The following is a 21,738-nucleotide window of genomic DNA, read 5'->3' on the forward strand; positions in this document are numbered from 1 at the left end:
GCTTAAACTAAAGCGAAGTTGCTCTAGGGAGGCCAAAAAACCACAAAAACCCTCTCAAAGCAGGCTACTGCCGGAGCGGGAAAAAAAGTGGAAAATGTCCTCCCGGCCCCGACCGGCGACCGAGCAAAGCTCCGGAGCAACTGACCTTTTAGAGTTAATGTTACCGATGTTCGATAATATTACCCGCGGGTGTTTGATGCGAAGGACGCAAACAGAAACGCCACTCGCGCCCGCAGCTGTCGGTAACACTCACAAGGACAGACAAGTACACACGTAAAAAATGAAAACAACAACAACCACCCACGTAACCGTGCTGGCACACAAACGCTCAAATATACTTTACAGATAATTCAAATCAAATCAACCGCTTCAACAGGCACACAACGCAACCCGTCCGGCTTGAACAGTACAGCAATCCCAGCAGCCTCTACAGCAATCCCAGCAGCCTCCAATCCCTCCAAGGCCATACAGAAGGTAAAAGAATCAGAAGCCAACAGGCAATAAACAGGAGAGACTCCGATACGAAGGGAAATGGCAGAAGTGTTCTTCAGCGAGGGCTACGATCCCACTGCTGTTTGATGACACGTTCAGAAGCTACAGATCACTGCTTTGTATGGAACATGGGGGGACATCCTGCTCCCCCGTGGAAATGCGACGTTTGACTGTCCTGCCTACTGGCTCTTCTGCTTAACCTTTCTGGGAAAAGATTCATTTTAAAGACTCACATATAATGTATCATTATAGCGGTTAAATAGTATAACATTATGTGACATTCTGCCTGTTTAATAGCACACAGAATTGACAAATAGTTACTATTATTGCAGAGGAATAACAAAATTATCAACTCGGGACTACCTTTTTCAGAGAGCATCATAATTTACACTATCAATACATTCAAGGTCAGCTTGACACAAATAAATGAATGTAATTAAAACAATCCATCCATCCATCTTCTAACCGTTTATCTTGATCAGGGTCACAGGAAAGCGTTGTTTCTTATCTTCAAATTTACAAATAAAAGCAGCATATCCCAGCAGCATAACCCCCAGTCTGCTCTTTCGGGATGAGATCTGCACACTTTGTCAGCCACTGGAGGAAAGTGAAGTCACTGTCATCCAAATCAAACCAGGATCCTTGAGGCACCTTGAGGTGACGCCTGCTTTGCGACATCCTCTTCAAGGTTCAATGAGCTTTTCCTTTCTGCACAATATTGGTCTACTGAGCTGTTACTTTTGTATTTGTGCCCTTCCTGTTAGCTTTAATAAATGTGACCATTCTCCCCTGACCTCTCTCATTAACCTCTCTCATTTTTTGTGTATTGCACCTGCAATCACAGGAAAATGCCAGAAAGGTACATCTGAGATACTGGAACAAGCATGCTAAGCACCAGCAATCAATCTTCTTAGGTCAAGTGTCTCGCTGGTTTTAATCAAATGGATGACTAAAGCCTGCTTGCATGCTTTATTTGTTGAGTTGCAGTCAAGTGATTCCCTCATTGCAGCAGCAAGCTGGTTGCATTAATGATCAATGTAACTTACGAAGTGACGAAGTGGCAAACAACTGGATAGAATATGAAAACTACATTTGTCCCAGATCAGTTCATTTATATGCCCCATCCTGTTCTCCATACAGGGAAGGGCAAGCTTGGGGGTCACAGCAAAGGGGCATCCACCATGCAGTGCCCAGGGAGCTGGGGGTTAAGGGCCCCAGAGACACGACTGGGCCTTCAGATCACAGGCACACAGGCTTAGCCCCCCCAGCCACACAGCACCCTCCTAAAGACAGAGACACTGAAAGTTTTTAGCTAACCCAAAGTGACTGAGAGAGTGACACACCTGTAAGTTCGGCCTGAACCTTAAAAGAACACTACTCCACTACACTACTCCATTACACTACTCCACCCACCACCTGTTGGGGTGGTGGGTGGCCAATGTCTGCAGAGGGATATTGCTTTTGTTAAGTGAACGTATGGCCAGGGAAAAAAGCTGTTGGAAAGTCTTGTAGTGCAGGCGTTTTTTGACCTGAACCGCCTGCCGGAGGGAAGCGGGTTGAACAGGTGGTGGGCTGGGTGGGTGAGTCTTTGAGAATAAACCTGGACCTGGAGAGGCAGCGGGAGTTGGCAAGCTCTGCCAGGGAGGGCAGAGGGCGGACTATGGTCTTTTGGGCTGTGTTAATGACCCTCTGCAGAGCCTTCCTGTCTGCTGCTGAGCATCCCGCATACCACACTGTGATGCTGAAGGTGAGTATACTTTCAATGACTGACCGTCAGGTCTGATCAACACTAATTTAGATAATACTAAATGCTAAACCTAACCAAGTTAACAAAGGAAAATGATAACTATCAGGTCTAATCGACGGTATTCTAGACTACTGATGAAGCAAGATATAAGATAAAAAGATAATAATACATTTTATTTCACACGATGACTAGTTCATGTTCAATTGCATGGCAGCAGGAGTCAGGTCACATGACCCGAGCTCCTGGCTGTGGACAGCCTGCTTGAGAGAATCCTGACACTTCTACCGCTGCTGTCACCACACATGACTGTCTGCCCAAGGCCACTGCGGGCATTGCTACTTCTATATTAATTTAAATACTAGAACTCATGGCCATTAGTGGAAATTAGCGGGAGAACATTTTAAAATGAATTTGAGAAAGCACTTCTTTACACAGCGTGTAGTTTGAGTATGGAATAGTCTTCCTGTTAGTGCAGAGCAAGCTAAAACCCTGGGTTCCTTTAAAGCAGAGCTAGATAAGATTTTAACAGCTCTGAGCTATTAGTAAAGTTCTTCCCAAAAGACCTTGATAAACCGAATGGCCTCCTCTCATTTGTAAATTTCTTATGCTCTTATAAAGCAACTTCACCCTGCCCTACAAATGGTATAGTCCTCACAAAGCAACTTCACCCCACATTTTCAATGGTATGATCAGCACCTGCACAGCCTTATTTTTTTATTTGCTACGCTGTGACTATGAGACCATGAATAAGACAACCCTAAGGTAACACTAGTCTGCAAGAATAATACAGCTAAATTTATGACAAACATTAGCACAAACGCACCAGGGCCACATTAAAGGCTCTCCTGTAAGGCTCTCCAAAGAGAGTGAATCACAGCAGCGCTTGGGCCGCAGCACCACAGGAAGCGTAAGATCGTATCGCAAAGGCATCAGAGGCACGACAGTGTCAATGGCACACAGTGCTGACAGAGCACTGCCAGACCAATCCAGGGAACATGCTTCGTAAGGGTTACAGCTCCCACAGCGGCCACCTCGGCTCATCTGATCAATGCCCTTCAGGTAATTCAAGTTTGCCATTCAGTCAAAGAAACAAATTACCTTCCTTAAAAACAGCTTCTTGGGAAGGGATTTACTGTTCCTGTCACCCTGAGCAGGAGAGGCAGATGGATGGATGGATGGATGGACAGACGGATGGATGGATTCACTCTGTTTATAGTGTTTAAGGCCCAGTTGGTGCTACATGGAGCAAAAATATGAACTGACAGGGTGTGTGATTACAGAGGCCAGCCAGCAAGGTCATGAGTGCCCAGGGCTTTCTGACAGCAGGACCCTGGAGCTCAGACCAGCGGAGAGCCTGATAATTTAATGACCCTTCAGAGTTACTGCACAGAGCTGTAAGCGGGGAGGGGGGGGGGGGGCTGCAACACAAGTCTATACCAGGCAGCTTCATTTGCTGTCTCATTCCTGCCCGATCAGATTGTCAAATAGCACCAACACAGGAGGATGCAAGTGACCTGGAGAACATAATCGTTTGGAAACAGGGAGTCTTAAAATGCTAGCAGCTAGTGCCTGGGTAGCAAGAGGGTGCTAACCACCACTGCAATACTACTGTAGGAAAAGCATTTTTCTCAAAAGAAAAGCTGAAATCTGAAAACATGCTTCAAATTGCCTTAACAGTTTAAGCAATTTGACAGGTGGCAGGTGAAGTCTGCTATATTCATGTACATATACTGCTCAAAAAAATTAAAGGAACACTTTGAAAACACATCAGATCTCAACTGGAAAAAAACATGCTGGATTTCTATTCTGATATGGACAGCGTAATGTGTTAGGAATGAAAGGATGCCACATTGTTTGATGGAAATGAAAATTATCAACCATACAGAGGGCTACATTCAAAGACACCCCGAAAATCAAAGTGAAAAAATGATGTGGCAGGCTAGTCCATTTTACCAAAATTTCATTGCAGCAACTTAAAATCGTACTCAGTAGTTTGTATGGCACCCACGTGCTTGTATGCATGCCTGACAATGTCGGGGCTGCTCCTAATGAGACGATGGATGGTGTCCTGGTGGATCTCCTCCCAGACCTGGACCAGGGCATCACTGAGCTCCTGGTGAGTCTGAGATGCAACCTGGAGGCACCAGGATGCATCTGGACCGAAACATAATGTCCCAGAGGTGTTCTATTGGATTTAGGTCATATGAACGTGGGGGCCAGTCAATGGTATCAATTCCTTCATCCTCCAGGAACTGCCTGCATATTCTCGCCACATGAGGTCGGGCATTGTCGTGCACCAGGAGGAACCCAGGACCCACTGCACCAGCATAGGGTCTGACAATGGGCCCAAGGATTTCATCCCGATACCTAATGGCAGTCAAGGTGCCGTTGTCTAGCCTGTAGAGGTCTGTGTGTCCCTCCATGGATATGCCTCCCCTGACCATCACTGACCCACCACCAAAACATAACATTCTCCATGGCTTCTCCAGACCCTTTCATATCTGTCACATGTGCTCAGGGTGAACCTGCTTTCATCTGAGAAAAGCACAGGGTGCCAGTGGTGGACCTGCCAATTCTGGTATTCTATGGCAAATGCCAATCCAGCTCCACAGCGTCCACTAGAGGACGTCGGGCCCTCAGGCCACCCTCATGAAATCTGTTTCTGATTGTTTGGTCAGAGACATTCACACCAGTGGCCTGCTGGAGGTCATTTTATAGGGCTCTGGCAGTGCTCATCCTGTTCCTCCTTGCACAAAAGGAGCAGATACTGGTCCTGCTGATGGGTTAAGGACCTTCTACGGCCCTGTCCATCTCTCCTAGAGTAACTGCCTGTCTCCTGGAATCTCCTCCATGCCCTTGAGACTGTGCTGGGAGACACAGCAAACCTTCTGGCAATGGCACATATTGATGCACCATCCTGGAGGAGTTGGACTACCTGTGCAACCTCTGTAGGGTCCAGGTATCGCCTCATGCTACCAGTAGTGACACAGACCGTAGCCAAATACAAAACTAGTGGAAAAAAACAGTCAGAAAAGATGAGATGGGGAAAATGTCAATGGTCTCCAACTGTTAAACCATTCCTGTTTTGGGGGTCGTGTCATTGTTGCCCCTCTAGTGCACCTGTTGTTAATTTCATTAACACCAAAGCAGCTGAAACTGATTAAGAACCCCCTCTGCTACTTAAGTGACCAGATCAATATTCGAGAAGTTTAATTGACTTGATACTATACTCTGATGAAGAAGTGTTCCTTTAATTTTTTTGAGCAGTGTATTTATCATACATATTAAGTGGCCTCAAATATACTGATAACTATTTTTCTCCTTCAGCGATAATTAGGGGTGTTGTGTGTGGGTCTGGTTTTCCAGGACTTCTTATTTTTGTTAAAATATTGAACAACACGTACAGGAGAGATCATCCATGCCACTTGACGACGACCGTGTCATAACAGCCCATAGAAGCGTAAGTGGATGCTGATTACTCACATCCGATCATCATCATAGCCACCGCAAAGATCTTCTCGCCGTCGGTGGTTGGCGCGATGTTCCCAAATCCGATGCTGGTGAGGCTGGTCATGGTGAAGTAGAGGGAGGTGATGTAGACCGAATCCTTAGTGGGCCCTCCCTCCCACTTGCCGGAGCCGGTGACGTTGAAGCGATACGGCGTGCCCACGGTCTCACCCAGCAGGTAGAGCCAGCTGTCGATGCGCACCATATTGGTGTCCTCGTCGATGACCTCATAGTCGCCGATGCTGTACCAGATGCAGGCCAGCCAGTGGGCGGCCAGCCCGAACACACACACCAGCAGCACCAGCACGGCGGCGCCATACTCAATGTAGTGGTCCAGCTTGCGGGCCACACGGCCCAGACGGAGCAGCCGGACCACCTTGAGGGAGCTGAACAGGCTGCTGATTCCCTGGGGAGGGAGATTGGGGGGGGAAGCACCAGTGACCCATGGCTCTGTGGTACACTACAACATTATATATGATGTGGAGCAGAGTGGGGCAGTGGCAGCATGCTGGACCCATAACCCAGAGGTTGATGGGTCAAAACCATCCTCTGCTAAAGTATCTTGTTATATGATGAAAATATTCTACACAGCCTTTACTTCTTTCACAGGCCTTGCCAGATCTTGGTTAACAGATCCACCGCCAAAGAACATCCAATGACAAGTGAAGCTCATCTCCCTTCTGCAGTATGTTTTGAAAACACTTTAAACTGGGCTCTAGATCTACTAGGGGTAGTTGGAAATCAACTGGAACTGCGGCACATGCGAAGAAGAACTCATCTTATTTTTAGAAGATGGAGAACATCTCCCGTGCTATGGATCTACCTTCAAGAAAGCGAAATCACATCGATTTCTGTGCTGACAATCAGGTCCTCTCCTGGTGGTTTCTGTCCTCTGGGTGTAGAGAAAACCCAGCAAAGGGCCCTACAAAGTGGGCCAGACTTCACTCATTGCGAGATTAAACTGTAATGTGATTTGAGGTGAGGTGATATCATTAGCGAGCTGTGACAAGGGATTCCACAAGGCTTGGGTTTCTATAATAGAGGATATAACTAGGGGTGGGGGGGGGGATCGATTCAGTTACAAATCGTTATTCTTAGATTAAATTATGAATTCAAACATACTTTGCTGAAATTATGTTGGTCACATTTGTTATTTGTAATACATTAGCCCAGGTGCACACGGTCCAATTTTGTTACAGGACTGACATACGTGAGTTTGACACGGTGCTATTATAAATGAGCGCGTGTGGGCAAAGACTGCACCTGCACCATCTCAGTTAAAATCTTAAGTTTGGGCTAACTTTGGGTTCTATAAAGTAAGCAGACACCTAGATGGGAGTAAGGCAATCTGCTTGGGCTCAGGGTTTGGTGCAGCTTTAGTACAGCAGGGAAACCGAATTTGTTTTGACATTTGTTTATTTGAAATTTTTATTATGAAAACTGCAAACACAACATAGGAACAGCCAAACTTGTCTGTCGACGTATCAGAATAGAAAACTGGTGGGGGGGCCGGCTGACTGCAGAGGGACTAAAGAGAGGTGGGGGCTTGGTAAAATTTATTGACCGGTGTGGGGGGGGGTGTCTCAGTAACTTCTTGCATATTTTGTGTGGTTATGTGTAAGTTACTACCATCCGCTAAACCCGGTCGCTACCACACCCCTTGCCCAGTGGTAAAATTAAATGGAAATACCACGGTAATACCGTAACATTGCCCAAGCCTAGCTAACACCCAACTCTTCCCAGTGAGGAAACAGGGCTCAAAATCAGCACAAACCATGTTTGAAACAGGATGCTTGCTCAGAATGTATGGTCAGTTACATTATACATCATCAACTGCTAAATGTCTTTCCATATCCTGTCAGTCAGCTTAATCAGATTGATAAAATCTTCCCAGTAATAGCTTATTTAGATGGTTGCCCAGCACTCCAGAGAAAAAAAACGGCGTTAATCTTTCACAGACGTAGGGAAGAGATGCCTGCTAATCCCAAAAGAAGATACATACAATAAGGTTAACAGTGAAACTAAAAAAAAACTTGTATAGGATCAAGACTCCTGATTACAGAGGAGGTGTTGTGGATATTTTAAGTGGTACAGCCTTTGGTATCCATGTAAAATGAAATTCAGCAAACAGGTTGAACGGTGTTAACTAAGGGCAGCAAAACTAGCCAGGCATCTGCTGACAGACACAATTGCTTATAATAATTTAAAGTTCAAATTAACTTTTGAGATTAAAGTCTAAAAAACTTTCAAGAAATAAAGTCTAAAGCTATATGATAGAAAACTGACAGTGGCTGTGAGCTGTCTGTACTTTAACTTTGAAGGTTTATTTCGACTTTAATCCAGCTGAAACCATTCACCTGACATAATAAATTATTAAAATGTTGTAAATTATGGTTGTTGAATGGAAATCAGAAATGTTTGTATTTATGGATCTTCAAAAAAAGCTTGATCCCTGTTATGAAGGATAATCTAGGGGCTCAAACAAATAACCTTGTGGCTGGCACCATAGTTGAGGAACATCTGTAGAGTGAGGGTGGTAGTGACCAAGGAAGTGCAATAAATCCAGGAATGAGGACTCACCTCATCTACATTCTCAAAGGCGTTGATGACATCGTAGGGCAAACACGACAGCAGGTCAATGACAAACCAGGTCTTAACATAATTCATCCGGATGAGTTTAGGGTCCGATATCACTTCCCCCGCAGGCCCCACGAAGGTGGTGTGGAAATTGAGCACGATGTCCACCAGAAATATCACGTCCACAATGCTGTCCACCACCAGCCAGGTCACGTTGTTCTGCTTGGTCTTGAAGGAGACATTATAGGGCACCATGATGGCAGTGTAGAAGGTGAGGATGAGGATGACCCAATCCCAGGTGGTCTTGAACGTGCAGTAGTGCAGGATTATGTGAGGGGGGGTCTTTGGTGTTTCTTGCTTGTACTGTGGGAGGATGTCTGACCCAAGCTGCAACACCTGTGGGGATATAAACATGAATTCTAGCCACATTCTCACAACCTCTGTTTAGCTTTAACCAACCAAGAGGAGATTTCTTGGGTTTTATTCAGGGTGTCCCCAAGCCACGTGACCCTGTGCTGAATAATTGGCTGAAAGATGGATGGATGGATGGATAGATGGATAATTACCAGTAGACCTTATAAAATGTTTTCTTTTTTCTGTAATTTAACAGCAGCTAAACTTCTTAGCAACTTTTAAATTTGTGAAAGCAGTCATGAGTGATGTATTCATGTTTGACCATAACCTTACCTTCTCTTCATCTTACATTTACTGGTTTTCATATAATAATGTTTTGGGTAAGAAATAAATACTACTGACTCTAAAATCTTGGTCCAAAACTAGGGCTGCTTGATTATGGCAAAAATCATAGTAACGATTATTTGGGTCAAATAATTGGTATTTGACTTTGGAAGTATCATGTATTTATAAAAAAAAAACAAAAAAACTTGCATTAACAGTGTATATCTTTGAACTCTAAATATAATTCAACTGAGAAACAAATGAAAAGGGGTTGGAAAGGTGTGCGCTGGATTTAAAGACATATTGTGAAACAACATGCAGCAATCATTTTATTTTGACTGTTTTGTTTTGATAATCATAAGAAATCAAAATCACAATTGAAATTAAAATTCGATTAACTTCCCAGCCCTATCCAATATTAATTCAAGCTTAGTGTTACTGCAATCATCCCATATTACAATACAGTATATTTTTATTGATATCTTCCATGATGACTTATTATGATAAACAAACAAGCATTTTTTATCTCATCTTCTGAGGAGCCACACAACACTGATGACCCTGTAAACAAGCGGCCCAGTCAGCAGCATCCAAACATTATCTCCTTTCCACTCATTCCCTAGAGGCAGTGAGGCTCATCAAACATGCCGCTATATCTGGAGGAGTTCCAGAAGAGCCCATCAACACAGTGTGTGAGGTCGGATGAGACAAGCACCAGGGCGGGATTGTTTGAGCGATATCCCGGAGATAGAGAGATAGACGGATAAACGTGTGCCTACCTCTGCGAGGCGCGAATGCTTGTGCACATTCTCGCCCCTGTGGACGGCGGGGGCCAGCTGCTGTAGGACCCCCCGGCTGCTCGTCAGGGCTCGGGTAAGACGGGCCAGCTTGCCCCAGCCTTAGCAGAAACAAACAGCCGTATTAACTTGGAAGTTGAAATGATTTCTGTGCTGAGATCAACTAGGCCAACTCAAAAAAACTCAAAGTAAGAGTCATTACACGTGCGTGGAAAAACAGCTCAAAATGACTAAAGAGAATCCCACATGCAAAATATCAAATGGGAAAGAAGTATCACTAATGATTTAATGAACTTAATATTTATGCATAGAAAAGCGAATAGTGAGCAGAGTGCAAAATTAGGTGTCCCTGATATTCTGTTCACTCAGGGTATACTGTAACAAAGCAAAGCAAACTGGCTGAATTCTAAGTACATGTACACTGCTGTCTATCAGATGTTCTGGAATGGGAATTTATAATTAAACTTAGCCTAAAGGTATTTCACATTGCATTTTTGTAACGCTTGTTCAGATATGGATAAACACTGCATGACAAACAGCTCACTGGAAGTTCCTTTGTGTGTTAGTGTCCCAGACCCACCTTTAGATAAATCATCCTCGATAGGCTGCTTGAAGGCTGTGATGTCACTGAAGGTGCACAGAAATAGTACCACTTTGTCCTGTTCATTCTTTATGGGGGCAATTTTGACGAAGAACCACACTGGCATCCCTGCAGAAAACAAAAGTGAGAATAACATGGGTAATGATATTGTGGCTGTTCAGCCCATAGAAGTACCAAAAGTTGAAATTACATTTAAATGATAGTTAAATTATGTTTAATAATGCTGTGGGAATCAGATCATCTTGGTTTCTTTTTCTTTAGAAATTGGTGACTTACTGTTCTTCTTGTACATAAGAATCTCAAATGAATTTGTCTCATAGTTTTCAAAGGTTTGTTGGACTTTTTCGCACGTTTCCTTGTCGGTGAGTTCCCCATGCATGAAGCTGGAAAACACATAAAGAAGAGATGATAATAAAATTGTTATAGCACGTGTTAAAAAAATAACACAAAAATTCTCATTGCACATCCAAGGTACGTTCTTCAGGCAACATTTACAGAAAGAAACGTGTCATTAAGACAAATGTAGCACGACAACACACATTATGACTGTGAAAAAGAGGAATCTGCCATTTCTGTTAACAGTTATATAGGGTCTAAGTGAGTATTTACACAGCTACACCTACAATCATGCGTGTAAATTATGAGGGAATGAGGGGTTGTAACCCCCCAATAATCAAAACCAGCCAATACATCCCCTAGACCCCCTTAAATGGGATCTCAACCCCCCCAATGTTCAACCCAAAGTAATGCCCTCACCTACATTTACATATAAAGACAGTTACTGATGAGACCCCAGAAGCAGCAAGCAGCACAGCGTAGAAATTTCACAATAGCATGACGGCAGAGGTCTTCTTATAGCTCTGATTTTCAGATGTGCAGATCTTCTATACCTCTCTTCTCTAATTTTTATGCTTCCTGTAATATTCACAAATACCGAAGCCTTCTCATTACTATCTTCTCTCACCTCACTTTCTGCATTGTTACCTTCCAAACTTCAGACTTCAAAAATGGTGGTCTGTTAAACGCAGTGTTAAGAGCCTCTGTTCATTTTTAACGTTCAGGCCATAATTTCTCATCTATATTCCCCTCATCCGTCAACTCCATGACCTACATCTATCACCATTTCTGATCTGCTGCTGTAGACAGCTTCACTTTTTTGCTTCTACCTCCAAAGCCTTGGAATCATCCCCCCACTTTTAAACAGTCTGCAGTTTCCATGCAGAAATGCACACTCGTGCACGCCTCTGTGCAGTCTGCAGTTTCCATGCAGAAATGCACACTCGTGCACGCCTCTGTGCAGTCTGCAGTTTCCATGCAGAAATGCACACTCGTGCACGCCTCTGTGCAGTCTGCAGTTTCCATGCAGAAATGCACACTCGTGCACGCCTCTGTGCAGTCTGCAGTTTCCATGCAGAAATGCACACTCGTGCACGCCTCTGTGCAGTCTGCAGTTTCCATGCAGAAATGCACACTCGTGCACGCCTCTGTGCAGTCTGCAGTTTCCATGCAGAAATGCACACTTGTGCACACCTCTGTGCAGTCTGCAGTTTGCATGCAGAAATGCACACTCATGCACGCCTCCTGTGGATACGTCGCTGTTCCATTCATAGTCTTACACTTTATTTACTGATAATTACATGCTGTGTGCGGACTGCAGCTGAGCATTAAACTTTTAAAAAAATTAAAATAAAGTGAGAGATGCGAAAGATGCAGCAGAACTTATATATAGAAGCTATTTTAAAGGGAAATTTCCTTTGTCTTTCAGTATTAGATTCCAAAGCATGACTTCTCTTGCATGCTAATTCATTTGCATATTTTATGATTACCAAATTATTGTGATTATTGTGTTATATTTTTTGTGTGCATCCAGCCCACACCTTATTTTATCTATATGTGCACATCATACATACACATACCCAGTGACACAATATAACACAGCCACATTTATTTGTTTTAATTCATGCTTTTTTATAGTTTTAATTACATGGCTCACGTTTGCTAGATGTTTCTTTTACACTAAATCACAACAACACCAACCATTAATTTACATAATTCTTATACCTCAAAGTGACATGAATTATGTTGATGATATGATAGATACGATGGTAAATGCATCATACTGCATTTACCCATCCGGATTAAACATGAAGATCATTCGCAGACAGGCAGTGCCTGTGACCTGTTTGTTTTTCTAAAGAATTAAGTGATAACACATATCTCCCAGGAATTGTCCATTTTTTACCATCATTTGTTCAATGGATTAATTTAACTTAAACACTATAAATGTACAAATCTGCCACACAGACAGAGGGAATGGGCACAAACACTTGAAGCGTTACTGGATATTCTCCTGAAATCAAGAAAGAAAAACACACACAGCAAGAAAACAATGGAATAGACAAGTAGGAAAGATACTGTCTGAATGACAACAATGTTCCTCGAACAGCCCCCCCATCTAATCCCGACTCCTCCCACATGTCCCAGCCTCTACAATCTCTAGAATTACTTCATGGATTAGCTGGAAATGTGAAAATCAAAAAATGTGTTTTTACGCAAATGCTCAGAATCTTAGTTATTACACGTAACTCTAAAACTACAACTATATTCACTTGCACATTTCACTTACATACCAATTTGCATAATGTTTCCCCACCAATTAGTGATTAACTGTATTTTTTGTCTTACTATTTCTTATAGTCCATGTCTTGAAATGTCATTGATATTATTTGTATTCTTTATATGTGTAAACAGTTATATTCTTTTTATTACTTTCTCATTTGGAATATGACCAACATTTAGTAAGAATCGTAACAAAAATAACAGAGTACACCAACAATACCACCGTAATACCGCCAAAGCCTACCCTACACCCTACACTTTTGCTGTACCTCTCCAAGAATCCTTATGAAAAGCCCAATATTGTGCAACTTTTCTCAATGCAATCAGTTCACTAGATCTGTGCATGTTCTTTGATGAGATTAGGGATAAGTAACACAATTAAATTTCCCCATGATGAATTTTGCTGGCTGGCTACCGGACTACTACCAATAATATTTCACCCATATAATGTATCTGTAGAGTTTGAAAAAGATCTGTCAAATATTTTTAAAGTTACTGTGTCCACGAGACCAAGTGTTTTCACAGTCTCCATTTCCTTCCTTTGCTGCCACACAGTACTGCTACCTCAGCTCTCAAAATGAAATCAGGTGCAGATCTTCATCCACGCAATGTTTTTGTGAAGTAGTGGTGCCCTGTGTACATGACATCCGCATCCACAAATTCAAGCAACCGCGGATCTGAAAAGAAATTTTACAATATCAGAAAGTTCCAAAAAGCATCCAGAATATGTTGCACAAAGTGCACTAAGTGCAATCCACATGAATGTATTGAGAATTTTCTTTATTTATAATTATATTTTCTATATGTACTATGATGGTTGCATCTGTATTGAACATCTACAGATTTTAATCTTGTCATTATCTTTTTTTTTATCTTTTCATTATTATTCCCTAAACAGTGCAGTATAACAGCTTTTTATATAGCATTCACATTGTATTATGTATTATAAGTAACCTACAGATAATTTAAAGTATACAGGAGGATGTCCATAAATTTAAATTTAAAATGAATAAAATTTAATGCAAATATTACGCCAATTTATATAATGGACTCGAGCATCCACAGATTTTAGTATCTGTGAGGGATCCTGGAACTAATCCTGGATACCAGGAGATGACAGTAGTAATATCGATCAAATGCTGTTTGGCTTATCACATTCAAGAGGCCAAGCGTCACCTGAAGTCACCCTTCCCTTTGTTTTCTTATTTGTCTCAAAAATGAAAAACCTCCAGTTCATCAGCCCTACAATGCCTCTACAAAGTTTGAAAAAGATCCGTCAAATAATTTTTGAGTTATAGTCTTAACAAGAAAGTGTTCCATGGCGGTGGACCGGTCCCAAAACCATATGTATTTCCACATGCAGGGAATTCAATAAAACAAGACATAGTCACAGTGATCTGTACAGACTACTCAGAATCACATAAAGAACCCTAGGAAACTCAGAAATATATGGTTTAGAATGCAATACGAGTCAAGTGAGGTCAATCCCCTGAGGAAGAAAGAGCCAATGACTGAGCAGATGTGAGCATAACCCCCTTTTTAAATACTATACAGTATGACACTCCAAGCAGTAACCTGAGGTAAATTCCAGCACTGGCTGCCTCATCGATGAAGACAGATTATCGTAATGTGATGGCTATATCCCAAGATTAGCACTGAGCTCCTCGGAAAGAACAGTTTCATCTGTTCTTTCTCTGGCAGATAGATGCTTTTGTAACCTTCGGTTAGAAATCATTCCATTGTAAATAATCTGAGTTAACAAAGTCTCTAATCAAATTGTTCATTGTAAAAACCTCTTGAAATAATCTGTCAACAAAAATAATGGATAACCCCAGCTGAACCCCAAACATTGACATTTTGTGTTTACATATCCACTGAGTCACTCCAAATTTATTTCCATTCTTTTATATTGATTATGATTTTCCCTTTAGAGACAAGACAATTGTGTGCAGGCAGGAAAAATGTTATATTGGCATTTCTCATAATTAAAAAAACAGGTTGCTTCCCTGTGGAACAGTTATACTAAAAATTAGCACATGGTATCACAAAGTTGGACTAATTCCAACCAGGGATGAATTTAAGGGGTACCCTCCTTAATTTCTTTGTGCAGCTGGCAGAAGACTAGAATTTGCTTTCTTACATCTTTTCAGCAGTCAAATGTGAATCAGTTATAACTCTGGTTAACGGCAGAAGTTTAAAAAACACTGTTGTTACGTTTGTTACTTTTAAACAGAGTAACACTTATTTCACTAGAGAATAAAATCTTAAAATAGCAGCCATGTGACAGATGTGCCCAAACTGTTACTCCAGGTATTACTCTTCCATACAAGTACCTAATGCTGTGTTATTATTCATTTATTATATGGAGGGACTAATAGCATTGATACAGGAAAACAAAATACAAAAAAAGCTGTACATTATTTACATTTTTAAAGCTGAATTCAGAAACATTCAAACGTTCTTTCACTGTACTATAGGTTCTAGTTTCTGCCATCTTCAGTAAAATAAAGGACTTTTTATAAATTGGAGAGTCAGGACTGTTATAGACATAGAAACACACGTCCAACTGCGTCAGACCAAAAGGCATCGGTTGTTTTTAATAGAGTCTGCAGCAATCAATGATACATCAAAGCATTACATTTTAACATAATTCATGCAAACATCGGAAGTGTGAAAGGCTAAGTGTCATTGACATGGTGCATTTGCATAGCCTACTGCGATATTCCTTTTATTTTATGGGAAAGACTGGAGTGGGATAGGGATGAGAGGAGGGGGGTGTAACTCTTAAGCTTTGAGCGCTCCCTCCAGTTTGACGGGGCAGGAAGTGGAGAGCCCTTCTCTCAGAAAGCGGATGGCTGTGTTTCCACATCACGCTACTCCTCGCCATGTTTATCGTTATAATAAAGGACTTATAAAAGCCATTGACAGCCAAATGGTCTGCAGAACAGTTCCAAGTCTTCCTCTGTGCTTTGCTCTGTCAAGCATAACTCAAATATGTATGTAAACTGGCTTTTTTTTCTGTGAGGAAACACTGTCATTTTGTAACTTGGATCCTCTAAGAGTCTGAGGATGTACTCACACTAGGCGAACTCTACCGTACCCAAGCACGTTTGACCCCCAAAGTCCAGTTCGTTTAACTAGAGTGAACCATGAACCATGCTTGGGTCTGCTTGAAGAGGTGGGCCTGGGCATGGTTCTGTTGGACTCAGGCACCTAGTGGGATCGCTAACCGTGCCCGAACACAGAACTCAGATATGACATCAATGATGTGACTGGCCACTTAGCAAACATGGCAGCTAAGGGATCACTTTGGTCTATGGCAGAGATGCAGGATCACTTTGGTCTATGGCAGAGATGCAGGATCATTTTGGTCTATGGCACAGATGCAGGATCACTTTGGTCTATGGCACAGATGCAGGGTTTGCTGGGAAATTGGGCTGATAAGATTATTCAGGAAAAACTGGACTCAACACCCAAAACCCATATTTGGTAAAACACTGGATCATCTTTGTAAAATTCTTCTTACACATACAGCTCGATTAAATGAAAATCACTGCATTGCCATGCGTCATTGTGTCCAAAATGACTCCAAATAATCCACAAAATAAGGACATTAACCATGAACTCCGCTGTGCTGTGCGATACCGCTTTCCTTCCTATGTTTTTTTTTACGCAAAAAGTCGCACAGCGATGGTGAAAGCATGCTCGGGCTTGGATCATTAAACGCAACATGAGCACAGATGAGCGGGGGAATGGGGAGGGGAACAACCATGCCTGAACACAGAACAAGGCAACCAGGCCAAGCATGAGTATGCCCTGAATTGGGGGCAGCCCAACGGCGGCGACTACCTGCACGTGCTGCTCTTCTGCATGACCTCAGCCCGGTGATAGCCAGCCAGCTTGCAGAAGCCATCGTTGCTGTACACGATGGGCCAGTCCACAATCTGGGCATTCCCCAGAACAAAGTTGGTGTCTGTTGAAACGACACAAAAAAGGCAAAGATTTATAGACTCACCATCTACTAAGATGTTCTTATTTTATTGATTTAAAACACAGAAACACCACAGGCCATATTTTGACAATTAAGCCAAACAGCAAGGAAAATTCCTACCAAAAGGCTTGATTTTGTTTATGGCCATCTATCAAATGCCTATCATACAGTAAAATAAACAGGGGTGGATAGTTCAGGTCTAGAAAGTAGAAGTCCAGACCAAAATTTTGTTTCAACCAACCAGTTCAGTCATAGTCACAGAGTACTCAACTGGTTGGTTTAAACAAAATCTTGGTCTGGACTTTAGTTTCTGGATCTGAACTTTCCACTTCTGAAGATACACATGTGACCTTTGGCTGATGAACCTATTATTGGGCTTCTATACCAAAGGCTGTATTAAAGAATAAGAAACTCAGAGAAAGTCAACAGGTGGGAGGTGCCCAAGTGTGTCCACAATGCAGATTATGATTGATTAATATGCAAATGAGCTGGAAAACACATGTTTTTCTAACAAAGTATTCAAAATCCCAGAAGGAAAGCATGCAAATTTATACACAGGACACAGGATGGTGATTCATCAAGGTTATGAGCGGCTGTGTCAGAGTGGAGAAGGCAGATGGCCGTTTCTGTGGCTCTATGGCAGACGCATTTCCAAGCTGAACACGAATAGTACCAGTAGAGGGACAAAATCCACACACTAGACGTGATGCTTTCACTGAAAACAGACTGTCTGAGCAGCATGAGTGGAACTCCTAGTTATCATTACCCAGGACTAAAAGACTCTCATTTTAACGACTCTATTAGTTGTTTATTATTAAAATCTTGGTCTGGATTTGTAGCTTCTGGACCTGAAATGCTCAGTACTGCTTGGAAGATTATTCTTGTCAATGCAAGGAAGAAAAAGGAAAAGACGAGAAGGTTATAAAATACAGAAAAAAGTAAGATGTCGTCCTATCCAGGGTGTCTCCTGCCTAGTGGAGGATGGGCTCCCCCTTGGAGTTTCTTCCTGAGGGAGTTTTTCCTTGCCACTGCCACTTCTGGTTTGCTCTCTGGGGGCTTTCGGCAGGGATAATGTGAAGAGCTTTGAGACAATGTAATGTTGTGAAAAGGCACTATACAGACAAAACTGAATTGAACTGAATAGTGCCCACTGCTTCATGGGATAGGCTGTAGGCTGAATGCAACCCCATATTGCACTTACTGCACTTATGATACACACACACACACACACACATACATACATACACAGATACCTTTACTTATTGATAGTTTATAGAATGGAGCCCTGATGTATACACACTGACAAAATACAAAGATTTGCGCAGCGGATGTACTTATCCAAAGACTATGTGTGTGTGTTTATATAAATTTTTTTCTTTATTTTTGAGAAAATAGGGTCAGATGGTTAAAGGAACAACTAAGGGATTCCAGCCTTGCTCAAAGGCCCAACACTGAGATCTCTTCAACCTTCAGGTTTCAAACACATGGCATCCTATCCCACTGAGCTACACATCACTACACATCACTACTGCAAATGGCATACAGGTGGATGCAGCTTAGTGTAAACTTTCCAAAATGGGAAGGAGACCATAACAAGCAAAGTGGATCCAGAAAAGAACAACAGCTGTGCTTGTGATTTAAAATATACCATAAGCTTACACCGTCTCTGGTTAGCTCTACTTACTGGCCTTTTGACCTCACGTCCAAAAATGAAAAGGATCCCGTGATTACTCATTGTTTCATGCATAAAGACACTTTATTACAAGTTACATTAAGAAAAGAAATTGCAGTCACTGCAGTCTTTCTGCACTGCCATTTTGGGTGGTGAATGGCGGGCACCACAGATGTTGCCCCTCTGCATTGTGCATGTTCTCGTTCTTCTGGCTGCACCAGGTGCCCTTTAACATCCCACAGTTTACCTGACAAACAGCAGAGCAGCATGACTTGGGCAACTTTCAGCCAACCAAAGTACTATTCATCATTTCGATGCGCAATGGAGTAAGGAAACTGATTACGGTGAAAGTGAAAGCTGCGATTCGTCAGTGTCGATATTTCTTTGAAACGGCCATGTAGGTGCTTGTGAATTTCTGCAGAAGTTAAGTGTAAAAGACACACGACAAATTTCAAAAACAACTTACAAATGTCATGGTTTTTTAACTGACAAGGAGAATGTTCAGGATGTAAGGAGATGCTCTAGATGGTCTCCTGCATATTGGAACAATAATACTTCCTGTTATGTCATATTGTGAATATAAACACAATAAGAAAATCATAGCATGTTTTAATATACAAGGATCATCTCTTTTTTTTGAGTGCACTGTCAATAAGATACAGCTTTCAGTGTCAAACATTTTTACAGAAATAAAAATCATCCAAAACCCAAGATGTATCATCATGAGTCAGTCAACTGAACATTTACTTAAAAGAACTGATTATCCTCCAAAGACCGTAAGCATCGACTGTTTGTATGAGACAGTGTGAGTGAGGTACTCCAGCGTTTACTGGCGTCAATCTAAAGCAAATATGGTTTTTCAGCCCTAGGTGACTGACAGTACCAGACCGCAAACACATTTAAATATACAGCTGTCACCAACTGGTTTAGGTAAATTACAGTGAAAGAATTTCTTATGCTCAACATATTACAATAACAGGTGTGTTCATAACTGTAGTTTTAGATGTCCGTCAAAAATTCTCAGCACAACAAAAAATAATAAAAACGTACAAACTCATATATTTAATTGTTCCTTAAAATCATAAGGATAACTATTCCAGGAATGTCATAAGTACATTCAGATACCAGAACATGACAGGCAGTCCAAATAATCTATATACCATCTTAAGCAATCTGTCTGCATAAAAAAAATATTATTGTTATTTAGTTTTAGCTCAACCGTGTTTTCGAGGGAAACCGCCTAAGTACGGTTTTACCCTCAGACACACGATAACTATAAGTGTCACTATAAACTAGACTAGACGAACCATTCGGTTATAGACTGCCAGTTAATATGAAAGAGAATCACGTTGAGATACGGTGAGACCTTCTATTTGAATAGAACTGTTTAATAAATCAAGCAATTCTCCGATCACAGGTGATATGTATGTTATACCTGCTCTTAATACACCATCTGTATGTATCTGGTAAATTTAAAACATTGCGGTTGGTTAACATGAAGTTTAGCTGTTACTTTGTATTATTCGGACTGTGTACATCTCTTATAAATGATTCAGTTATCCTTAAAATAAAAACCAGGAAATATTTAAGAAATTAGACAACGATGAGTGCGGGACTTTTTAAGCATATTACAAGCACGTTCGCGAAATGTGAAGTAGAGACCTGGGAAAAAACAGAAAAAAATACCTAAATGTTTAGGCAATACATCGTTAATAAACACATGACGAAACTGGCTGTTTTCAAAATAATATCATGAATACCAGTGACAGTACCTGGTGCTCACCATGTCAGGTAACTGTAATTGTATAATATGAAAGTTAACAGTATGATACCATTGACAATGACAATTATTCCTTGCAGTGTAGGCAACTCTTCCTAACAATCTTGTTCAATGCATCAAAGAGAAATATTTTAATGTAATAATCATGTTATTGAATTGTTTTGTGAGACATTACACTGCGATAGATTAAATGTGCATTTTCTATTTTCTACCATTCATTTGGTTTGTGCAGATAAGCATACATGTAGTCCGCACGCGAATCGATGAAAAACTATATTATTAATCACTGCTCTAATGGTTAATAATTTATAGCGGATGCTTATAAGGTACGTGTTAATTCTTACCGTTTGATCGTCTTACAATGTTCTCTAGAAAAGTATTCTGGGGAGCTACCAGTCCTCTCCGTCCTCCTGCCATCCCGACCGGGTCATTCAGTACGTCTGGAAAGTGTCTGAATTGTCCGGATGGTCCCTAAAACTATCCGCAGGGCGCTGCTCCCAACCCACTGTCTTCATGGTCTCCGTTCAGAGTGGGACTCGGATGTGAGCCTCTCGCCGCTGTGATCCTAGATCAGCCCAAGACCCAACTCCCCCTGTCGAAGAAGAGTGGAAACAAGCGAAGGTTGATCCGTCCCTTGATTTTCTGGTTGGGTGGCGAACTGGATCCGATGCCTGCTTTTCGCACATGAATGGGGCTTGGTGTCCATCAGCTGGCAGAAAGCATGAAGTGCAAGCAAAAAATGGAATAAACGTGCGCTATATTTACCAGCAATACAATACAAAACATGATTTATTTGGACCAAAAGGAAATTTCTGGGTTGGACGAAATAAATAAACAAAAATAAACTGTCCTGAGAATACCAGGACAAGTGTATGAACAATCGTACTCCCTTGTTGGATTTTATAATAGTTTGATTATACGCTATTAGTTGGCACAAATTTAAAGTACTGCCCATGTCTGAAATGTACTCGGGTGACGTCACCATGCTGAAAGACACGTGGGTCATGTCGCGGTGATTCTCATCTGCGGGGCCTAGAAGGACAATGTTTTTGGAGTAAATAAAGACCGAAGCTTTGATGAAACTAACTTAAATCTCCAAAAGACCAAAATTCACCATTTCCAAATGTATTGGCTTTAAGCTGCTTGACGATAAGAACGTAAATTATTTATTTAGCCAAGCTTGTATTTAAATCTGACAGACCGTATGTGGCAAGACATTAGAGTTCTTTCCTGCTAAGGTTAACAGATCTGAAGCAGTATGAATATTGTATAATTTT

At 41.7% G+C, this 21,738-nt stretch overlaps 1 protein-coding gene across 1 annotated transcript in view; it reads right to left on the minus strand.

Moving 5' to 3' along the window:
* The window catches only part of LOC111853441 (voltage-gated delayed rectifier potassium channel KCNH1-like), a 97,408-nt gene extending 76,281 nt beyond the window's left edge, over positions 1 to 21,127 (minus strand). Inside the window, exons 1-7 of the mRNA XM_023830321.2 lie at positions 20,806 to 21,127; positions 16,868 to 16,991; positions 10,676 to 10,782; positions 10,379 to 10,507; positions 9,781 to 9,899; positions 8,327 to 8,719; positions 5,723 to 6,152 (exon numbers count right to left, since the gene is read on the minus strand). Of these exons, the coding sequence (XP_023686089.1) occupies positions 5,723 to 6,152; positions 8,327 to 8,719; positions 9,781 to 9,899; positions 10,379 to 10,507; positions 10,676 to 10,782; positions 16,868 to 16,991; positions 20,806 to 20,878 (1,375 nt within the window). The 5' untranslated portion in view covers positions 20,879 to 21,127. The remainder of the gene's footprint in view (positions 1 to 5,722; positions 6,153 to 8,326; positions 8,720 to 9,780; positions 9,900 to 10,378; positions 10,508 to 10,675; positions 10,783 to 16,867; positions 16,992 to 20,805) is intronic.
* Positions 21,128 to 21,738: the final 611 nt, after the last annotated feature.

Source organism: Paramormyrops kingsleyae, chromosome 20, assembly GCF_048594095.1.
Source record: "Paramormyrops kingsleyae isolate MSU_618 chromosome 20, PKINGS_0.4, whole genome shotgun sequence".
In the NCBI taxonomy this organism is placed as follows: domain Eukaryota; kingdom Metazoa; phylum Chordata; class Actinopteri; order Osteoglossiformes; family Mormyridae; genus Paramormyrops; species Paramormyrops kingsleyae.